The sequence below is a fragment of the Hyperoodon ampullatus genome (genome assembly GCF_949752795.1).
Source record: "Hyperoodon ampullatus genome assembly, chromosome: 4".
NCBI classification, from domain to species: Eukaryota; Metazoa; Chordata; class Mammalia; order Artiodactyla; family Ziphiidae; genus Hyperoodon; species Hyperoodon ampullatus.
In genome coordinates, this window is record NC_136917.1 from 76,926,736 (window position 1) to 76,937,272 (window position 10,537).

At 43.4% G+C, this 10,537-nt stretch overlaps 1 protein-coding gene across 1 annotated transcript; it reads right to left on the reverse strand.

Annotated features, from left to right (window-relative positions):
• Positions 1 to 882: 882 nt before the first annotated feature.
• Positions 883 to 9,119, reverse strand: LOC307051249 (zinc finger protein 222-like; the record flags this gene model as incomplete). The annotated part of the gene is made up of 5 exons (XM_079701568.1): positions 9,022 to 9,119; positions 8,463 to 8,513; positions 6,321 to 6,366; positions 4,343 to 4,469; positions 883 to 1,076 (listed from the first exon to the last, which is right to left on the reverse strand). Exons 3-5 carry the CDS (start codon positions 6,333 to 6,335, stop codon positions 883 to 885), a joined length of 336 nt encoding a protein of 111 aa, XP_079557694.1. The 5' UTR covers positions 6,336 to 6,366; positions 8,463 to 8,513; positions 9,022 to 9,119.
• Positions 9,120 to 10,537: the final 1,418 nt, after the last annotated feature.

Sequence of the window (10,537 nt, forward strand, 5' to 3'; positions counted from 1 at the left end):
AGATTTGAGCTACAAATGAAGCCCTTCCCACACTCCTCACATTTGTACGGTTTCTCTCCCGTATGGACTCTCTCATGGGACTGAAGGTGTGAATTCCGACTGAAGCTCTTATCACATGTGTCACATTTGAATGGTTTCTCCCCAGTGCGGACTCTCTGATGGTCCTGAAGGTGAGAGGCCTGACTGAAGGCCCTCCCACACTCCTCACAATTATAAGGTTTCTCTCCCGTGTGGACTTTACAATGAATAGTAAGTGCTGACCTACGACTGAAGCCTTTCCCACATTCCCCACATTTGAATGCTTTCTCTACAGTGTGGACTTTCTGAGGAGTCTGCAGCTGTGAGCTCTGACTGAACTCCTTGCCACACTCATCACGCTCACTGTGTTTTCCTCCCACGTGAACTCTCTGATGAATATGAAGAACCGAGCTTTAACGGAAGCCTTTTCTACACTCACTGCACGTATGAGACTTCTCTTTTGAGTGTAATTGCTGGTGAAGATCAAAGGTGGAGAGATCGGTGAAGGTTTCTTTACATTCATTACACTGGTAAGGTTTTTGTCCTGTGTGAATCATAGTATTCTGATCCAGTGTTGAAACCCTCGTGCTATCTTTTCTATAATCACTGTAGCCGTAAGATTTTTGACCCTTGGGTACTCCATGAGCATCAAGGTGATGTGAAATCCAACTGATGGTGTCAACATCCTCTTTACACTGACACAGTTTATTTTTCATGGAAATTTGCTGGTGTCTATTCTGATAATTCTGTGACTCAGTCAATGAAGTTTTCCTCCAAGAATCCTGGGCTCTCAAAGTTGCAAACCTTGGATTTCCAGTACTACTGGGATCACCTGCTTTATCATTTAATATACGGTTCTCATCTTCAGAAATTTGAGTAGAGTCCTGCCCCAATCTGGCAGGGGGAATCACCTTGTTTGTGGAACTGACAACTATTTATCATGGAGTCTTGGCATCTGGTTAAGTCATTTGCAATTTGTTGCCAGATTTGCCTGCAGGAAAGCTCTTCACGTGATCCTCTGTCTTGAACGGCCCTCAACTCACTTTGATTGTTTTCTTCTAGAAGGACAGAGAATTCAGAGATGTGGACACGTGAAAGCTTTGTTCAAAGATTCAAGATTTTACACTTAAGACACAGTATGAGACTTTAATGAACCTCAGGATGGTTCAGCTTATCTTTCGCACGACAAATGAAGTTCTCTGGTTTATATACTAACAGAAACCAAGAGATGGTCTGTTAAACTCCCAAATACTTAGCATTAATGAAACCCATTTAAAACCAAATGACTACTCTGACATACTATTTAAATCAGCTTTCAAAAATTACATGTCATTTCTACCATAACACAGTATCAATAAAGACAAGCATTTTGCTGTGCTCACAGCTTTAACAGTGCCTAGCAGTTAGGGCTCAAGAAATGCATGCACAGGTGAACTCAGTTTGATTTCTAGGATTCTCTACAATTCTGAATCCCAGGTTAAGTTTGAACCAAGTCAGAGAAGCGAAACAGCTTTTACAAGTCAGGTATCAGATACAGGAAAAGGACTGGAAAGTACAGTTTTGCTTAAGTTGAAAGGCTGCACCCGAGGCGGCAGCACACCAAGGGGGTCAGTGCTGAGGAGAATATGAAAGGTGCTAAAAACCGGGACTTCCCCGGTGGCACAGTGGTTAAAAATCTGCCTGCCAGTGCAGGGGACACAGGTTCGAGCCCTGGTCCGGAAAGATCCCACATGCCGCAGAGCAACTAAGCCCGTGAGCCACAACTACTGAGCCCACGTGCCACAACTACTGAAGCCCGCGTCCCTAGAGACCGTACTCTGAAACAAGAGAAGCCACTGCAATGAGAAGCCTGCGCACCGCAACGAAGAGCTGCTCCCACTCACCACAACTAGAGAAAAGCCCATATGCAGCAACGAAGACCCAATGCAACCAAAAATTAATTAATTTTAAAAAAGGTTCTAAGAATCAGTGGGGTTAAAAAAAAGCATGAAGACCTATGCACTGGATCCTTCTGAGGCATTTGTGCTGCCTAATATGTTCCTCCACTCCCCCTGCCAAGCAGGAGTCAAAATTTAGAGGCTAGGGAAGAATGCTGTCTCTTTAAAAACAGCATGGAAAATTTTTGGACACAGATACATTGGTCTTTAACAAGAATGAGTTCCAAAGTGAAGAATGGGGTTTATGAGTGAGCTGGGAATAAATTCCATAGCCTGTGATAAGTATTGAGAAGAAACAACTAGAAACTATTAAAGAATGATCAAAGTACTCAAGGTGACATTATCTAAAATGCCTTCTACAAGATACATACAAATGCACACACACACACACACAAAATGTTTGTAGACTAACAAAGATCGATTTCTTATTAGTGAGGTGGGCTTTGGAGGAGGCAAATGGGACACAGCGGAGCAAATCTTTTAAGGGAAAGGCTAACTCACCAGCTGGCTGTTTTCTGAGACCTGTTCTCCCCTGGTATAAGGGATAAGGAAATAGAAATTTCTTTCCTTCTATGGGAGGGTTACCTAAGAAGTAGACATAAGAATCCTCATTCAAAACAGTATTTCCTCCCCAAATGAATTTGCTCTGCTACTAAGAGCTCAAGGAAAGTCACAGGGAAAGCATTTTACTCAGTTTGGTTATAATTACAGGTTCTATACATATTTTTCGTGCAAGTTGATGAGGGCCAACTTGTACAGAAAGGCAAACACACACATACACACATCATGGGCACCTGAGAAGTTAGAATTAGGCTAGGAATTCATTTGAAGACAAAAAAACATTTAGCAATATCCCTTATTCACTCGGATTTGTTCACCGCCTACTAGCTATTTTCATGGAAGGCTAATTTCTCTATCCATTAACTCATTCGTTTATTCAAGAAATATTTAAGAGTTCCTGTCATGTACCAAGACTATGCTAAGCACTGAGGCTAGTGAGCAATAAACATATAACAGACCGAATTCCTCCTGCACTCCTGCATTACCCTCCAGTGGAAGAAAGAGAGGTAAGAAACAGGTGAACAAAATGTACATGAGTGAAACGCTTAGAGACAAAACAAGGCAGGGCAGAGAGAGTAAGAAAGAGAGGACTGTATTTTCCATAGGGTGGTCAGAGGACAGCCACCTCCTCATCTTTAAGGTGACTGACTGAAAGAAGTAGAGGCCTAAAAGATTACAGGTGAAAGAGTATTCCAGGCAGAGAGAAGGACAAGGAAAAGGCTGTGTGGCAGAAGCATCCTTTGCAGGTCTGGAAAAGATAGGGTAAGAGGGAGGAGAGGTGATGTATTCAGGGAGGTGGTGGAGAACGAACAGCAGCCCACAGAAGGCTCTAGAAGCCACTTTAAGTGGTTTTTATTCTAAGTAAAAGAAGCCACAAGAGAATTTTGAAACAAGAACATAACCTGACTTAAAGTTACAAAAGATCACTTTGCCACCTAAAGAACAAACTGTGGGAGGAGAAGGGTGGCAACAGGTGACCAGTACAAAGACTATGCAATAATCCTGAAAGAGATTTCCAACTGGGACCAGGTGATGGATAGCACAGGGCTGGTGAGAAGCAAAACAGATAGAGAGCTAACCACAGGAACTCACGACTGCTTGGTTCTCACCTAAATTTCTATCTGGGTTGCTGAATTCATCAACCAAAGCCTCTCTTCTCTTTCTATATGTTTTGTATCTCGTTTGAAGAATGAGAACATGCAAAGTCACAAGTTAACATGAACGGGCTAGAGCTAAAGTTTACTAGAAATTTGAGTTCCAACTGCATATTCAAGGTATTGAAAGCTGTGTTTTTCAAACTTTGTATCACGACCCACTGCAGAAACAGCATTTATTTCACAACCTAGATACACAGGTAGAAAAGTATACATTACTAAAACGACGCTTGAATGACCTATATCTAACCAATGTCTCTTTTCGTGAAATCTGTTCCCACTGGCTCTCACACCACTCATGCCATCGCCCAGAGTTTCTGCTGCAATGTGTTGTACTCTTCCTAAGAAACTCTGGTATTTTCTATACTATTTTATTTCATTAAAAAATCACACGTAGGGCTCAATAAATTGGCTTTATAATCCACTAATGGCAGGGAGGGAAATCTGAAAAAGAATACACAAGGTACAGCAAGATACTGTCGATTTACAGTTATTTTACAAAATAACTGAAAAGGACCTGAAACACACTGTTTAGAAAGACCAGAGACATCCTCTCGTGTCCCACAGGAATTGCAAAAGTCTGGTCCCCAAACTCAGGGAACCACCTCAAGAGGCCCAAAGCCCTGAAACACCAGGGTCACAAAGACACTCGCAGAGAAAGGCTGTCCTCACCCACTGAGACCAGGTTCCGGAAGTTTTCCACCATCACATCCTGGTACAGCTTCCTCTGGGCCGAGTCCAGCAGCCCCAGCTCCTCCTCTGTGAAGGCCACGGCCACGTCCTTGAAGGTCACCGCCTCCTACGACAAACACCACCTCAATCTTATACCCAGTGGCCAGTGGAAGAGGGGCAGCCCCGAGGAGACGAGGAGGATGGGAAGTTGCTCCGGCTCCTGTGAGGTGGGCAGACTTCCCAGCACCCCCTCCTTCCATCCTGCCAATGCCACACACTGACTTTCCTCAGCCTCACCGGACGTGCAGCTATGAAAGAGAAAGCTTTGTGTATTTACCTGGGGCTCTCAGACAACTCATAAGTAAACTCCCTAGAATTCTAACCACTGGATCCTGAACTAAAAAGCTTTCACTGTTTAATTACTATTGCCAAGTGCCCCAGAAACAGTTACCAATTTAGTCCTGGCAGTGTTTGATGGCACCTGCTTTCTCATTGAGGTGGGAACCAGCTGAGAAGGAGTGTTATATGTGCAAATTAACCAAAAGGCCATGCCAGGTCTCTGAATGAAAACTCTCTCTTTCCCCGTTTCTGTCTTTCGCTTGAATGCAATACTCTGACTCCAGACCCTTGGTTTTCTGGGTGAGTCTGAGTTGGTTCCTCCTTTTTTCACAAACCCTATTCTTTATATTTAAAACAAAGATGAAACCAAGCACCTCTTTATACAATTGTTCTGAGCTGTCTATGCAGTGACAAGTGCTTTAAGTACCACTGGACTTTTTAAACTAAGGTCATGTATTACTCTGATTAGAAAAAAATATAAGATGGAAAAAGAAACAAACCAGTAAATAAAATACACAAAGGGTCTGACTCAAGCATGGGGAAGACTGAATCTAACTCTGGTCGTGAGAAAACTTCTAACAATACATTATTTTTTCTGCGTGAAGCAGCAGTTTGATCCTGCTGTGCTCTGCCGTATTTGGATATTCTACCAAAAAACATCCAAGGCACCACATATAAAACATACCTCTTAAATTCTGAATACCTAAACCTACTATGTTAAGGGCAAAAAGGGGCAATATTCTTCAGAACAGATATTTTGAGAAAAAGGTTAAATCAGGAACAGTCACTGTAGTGCTCCTAAAACAGGAGAAGTCTTTAAACTAAATGTCTGTGAATAAAGAATAGCTGGTGGCGCAGTGATTGAGAGTCCGCCTGCCGATGCAGGGGACACGGGTTCGTGCCCCGGTCCGGGAAGATCCCACATGCCGCGGAGCAGCTGGGCCCGTGAGCCATGGCCGCTGAGCCTGCGCGTCCGGAGCCTGTGCCCCTCAATGGGAGAGGCCACAACAGTGAGAGGCCCGCATACCGGGAAAAAAAAAAAAAAATAGGTGCATAAGTTTGCAGGAACATGATAAAGCAATTAAAAGTGAATGTTAGCTAGTATTAAATGAAAAAAACAATTTAAAACTGTATCTATGTTATAAATACAAATACACATCCATGAATACATATGATGAAGAGATTACAGAAATATAAAAGCAGCTAATTTGTAAGCAGGTAAGCAGTAGACTGGAAGATGTCCTTCATTTCCCTTAATTTTTCTTTTACTTGTAAAATAAAAAAATGATGAAATAAAACAAAAATTAAAACCGAAACCAATTAAATTTAACAGGAATTTTAAAAAAAGCACACATGGCACACTCAGGTCGTCATATGCTTAGACTCTCCTTGAAAGGGAAAACCCATATGGAACTATACCCAATATTTCGTAATAACCTATAAGGGAAAAGAATCTGAAAATATATGTATATATATGTAGAACTGAATCACTTTGCTGTACACCTGAAATTAATACATTGTAAATCAACTATACTCCAATCAAAAAAAAAAAGAAAAAGAAAAAAAAAGAGGAAAACCTGTGTCCAATCTGAGTACAAAAATGGCGTTTTTAACAGCAAGAAAGGCAAGCTCTACTCACCTGGAATGTGCTCATTTTCTCTCTCCTTCTGGGGAAGTGCAGAGTCCTAGCAAGACAGACAGGGAAAGAAGAAGTCAAACTGGAAACTGGTTTAAAGAAGAAGAAGTCACTAACCCACGTGGTGCTCATTGTGAATTACCAAGGCTCCCAGTCCTCGGGGTGGCTACAGCTGATTATGCTTGATGAGCAGAGCCCCACGCAGATACCAGATGCCCCCGTGAACCCCCTCAGTGGCTGTGTGAGGAATGACCTGCCCAGCCATACACAGTGGCCCCCTCACAGTGTGCCTGCAGCTTCCACAGGGGTCATTCTTATTCTGGGTATGGTGTAAACAGAGACCATGTAAGTCAGAGTAGGTTTTGGAGTCAATATGCATGGGCTGTGATCAGGCTACGCCATTCACTAGCAGTGTCACCCTGGGCAAATTATTCACATCTCTTCGCCTCAGTTCTGTCCTCTGCCAGTGGGGGAGAACACGGGCATCCACCTCGTGAGATCGTCCTAAGGTAGGAGGCTCTGAGAACACCACTGTCAGGGTTTCTTATTTCTTAGCAACTGCGGTAAAGCAGATGATATTTTAGTTAGAACTTATCCTTAGAGATGTGATTTCTACCAACAGAAGACTGTCAGACATGTGGAGGTCATACGTTGTTGCCCTGTTTTGTGAGAGTCTTTAGACTTCTGAAAATCTCTGCTTGTCTTCCTAAAGATTTTGTGACTGCAACAATAATATTTAAATTGACATGGACAACTTTTTACAAAAGGTATAAAAATACGTTAAGTTTCTTTTTGAACAGGAAGTACCCTTTTGACAATTATGCACAGAGGTAAAGAGAACTAATAAAAGCCAGGATTCTGCAACAACAATAAAAAATAGTTTGACAGTCCATACCTAATTCAAATGAAAAAAGACAGGAATCTGAATTGTAATTATCTCATTATAAATATAGGAAAGTTTAAGAAATAAATGGGAGACTTCCCTGGTGGTGCAGTGGATAAGACTCCACATTCCCAATGCAGGGGGCCCGGGTTCGATCTAGTACAAAAGATGGCAATGATTCCACTCCCCAAAGCTTGGGAGAGATGTATCTTCACAACTTCTAACGACCTCCATTTTGACTCTACACTTGCTAGCTGTCTTCTGCTCAATTCAGGATTCTGAAAGGGGCCCTGACAGTTGACAATAATTAGTGGGGGAATAAAATCATTGGACTAAGTAGGGCTTTGGTGAATCCAGCTCAGTTTTATCTGTGACATCCAGCAGGGTCAATTTCCTCGGCCTCAGTTTCCAGAAAAGACCCTCTCTTGAGCTTCTCGAATTTTCACGTGCATGTGAATTACTGCGGGATCTTGTTGGAATGCAGCCTCCTGGGCCCCCTACGCAGAAATTATAAATCAGAAGGTCTCGAATGGGGCTCAAGGCTGGGCATTTCTATCCAAGTGATGCCAATGCCGCTGGTTTGTGGAACACAATTTGAGTAGCACTGCAGTGTAACATCAGTCCCACAAAAAACAGCCTCCACTACACAGAAACATACACAAAGAGTAACCAGACAAAAAGGCACTAAAACATTAACAACTGTTATCTTTATATCCTAAAGTTATAGATAACTAAAATTTTTCTTTATGTATATATCTGCATTTTTCCATAATGATTATGCTACTTCTATGATATACATATTATTTGAAATAAAATAAATGACCCAGTTGAGAAAACGATCTTAAAAACTCATAAAATAGCCTAAACCTTGCTCTCAAGGTCCCCACAATTAAGTCCCAACCTACTTTCATGATATGATTCTAGCCAGTACCCTATGCTCAAAGAGAATATACCAAAGGGATTAGCAAACTCAGGTGCTGGACTCAAACTGCCTGGGTCCCAACCCCAGCTCTGCCTCCTACCATCTGGGTGAGGATGGGCCAACAGGGTTGTGTTCCCTGCCCCCAGCTCCTCATCCTTAAAGTAGAGAAAACAGCAGTACCAATTCACAGAGCCACTGCCTGATGGAAATGTGTTCATTTGCATAAAGCTTTTAGAATGGAAATTAGTGACCAAGGCTCAGTTATCATCGTTACCCATGTCCCATACGTTCTACAATTTATAGGAATATCTTAAGTAGAAGAATGCCAAGTCCTACTCACGTGGGGCTCTGTTGCCTCTTCCTCCGTGCAGTGCTTTTTGAGAAGCCAGGGCTGGGGAAGGAAAGGAGACTGTGAAATACCAGGGCTGTGTTTCCATCCCCACTAATTCATACCGCACCCCCTTCCGCACCCGTACCAGCTAGAAGTCCTCTCCTTCCAAAACAGGCCAGGAGTCCAGGACAATTCAGCTTCCTGGGCTCACAGAATCCCGCTGCGAAATGGGTGCCTCCCGAATTAGCGTAGTATTAATACCAACAATGTATCAGGCAGTTGTAGACCTTTTACTTGTGCTATCTCGTTTCTTCTCACAACACTATAATAACAAGGCATTCCTTTTTCCCCCCCTTTTAACGAACAGCAACGGAGGCACAGAGGAGTTAAGCAACTCACCCAGTGTGACGCCGTATGAAGCGGTAGGGCTAGCTCATAGGTGGGGGACGGGGTCAGGTTAGGGGTGAAGAAAACCGGGGAGACCCTCAAACCCCCGGAGGCACCACCTGAGCCCACCCCATCCCGGGTACGTTACCAAACGCAAAGAAGCTCCGCCCGCGGGACGTACATCACCACTCCAGGCCCTCAAACCTCCGCTTTAAGCCGCTCCTCCTCTTTCTCCCCAAATGAAAGGTCTGCAAAGGTTGGCCCCAGGCGCATGTCGGGGAAGCTTGAATGGGTCGTGAAGAGCGGACCTGGAACACCGTCATCAGGCAAAACATGGCTGCTACGTGTCCTCCGGGGGCGGAAGTGCCCGCGACTAACCCGGAACTCCTGGACCACATTTCCCAGAATTCCGCGGGTAAACCTTTACAGCGAGGCGTTACTGTAGCTGCAGTATATGGGACTACACGAGTTTACGAGCTCTGGACTACATGTCCCAGAATGCAAGGGTGGGTGCGGGGGTGTCTACCGGCACGAGCTCTGGACTACATGTTTTCACTCTGCTTTTCACTTTCCGGAATCCCTGAGAAGGTCTCAGGCAGTCTTGCCGTTCTACTGTGTAGGCCTCAGAAGAGTGTAGATTCTGTTCATTGAAAGGCGTACAAACTCAGTAGAATTTTGGACGTCTTCAAGAGGCTAAGCGACATAAAAGCATTACCAGCCACGAAGGCTTCCTGGTAAACCCCAAAGAGTTTCACCATTGGAATAAGGGGAGAAGGAAACTGGGCTTTCTTTGGCAGGGACTGAAGCCAAACGCCAAAACACCTCATTCCCTGAAATTGTGTAAAGGTGAACGTGTTTTGTTAGCATCTTACAACCCGTGCAGAAGCAGGGGAAAATCCTTTCTAGAGACAGACATCAACATCCTAGGTCTCAAGTTATTTCTGTAATTATAAAATCTGTGACATTGCTATTTGACCAAGTGAACTTTAAGGGGAAGAAAAAAGCATTACTTGACACACGGAAGGACACTTCACAGTCATAAAAGCTTCCAATTATCAGAAACTAATAACTTCAGCTGATACTTTATAAATCAAAAATTGACAGAACCATGAAGAGAAACATTCAAATTCATAATTGGATCTGGAGATTTGAACACATACATAGAGGGAAATGTTGAGCCTTAAAAGCATATATTAAAGTAGTAAGGGGGGCTTCCCTGGTGGCGCAGTGGTTGAGAGTCCGCCTGCCGATGCAGGGGACACGGGTTCGTGCCCTGGTCCGGGAAGATCCCACGTGCCGCGGAGCGGCTGGGCCCGTGAGCCATGGCCGCTGAGCCTGCGCGTCCGGAGCCTGTGCTCCGCAACGGGAGAGGCCACAACAGTGAGAGGCCCGCGTACAGCAAGGAAAACAAAAACAAAACAAAACAAAACAAATAAAGTAGAAAGGAAGTTGAAAATTGATTCAGAAAACATCCATTTCAGGAAGTTAATAAATGAATAATAAAACTGAAGAAGGCAGATGGGAAAATATAAGATCAGATTAATGAAATACAAAATAAAGTAGATCCCACACACACCCACAAAACAGAAATTAAAGAAAAAAACAAAACAAACAAAAAAAGATCATCCATAGTATAAACAAAGATTTTTTCAAAAATTTGTTCCAAATTCTTTCAGGAAAATATCCTCCAAGAACTA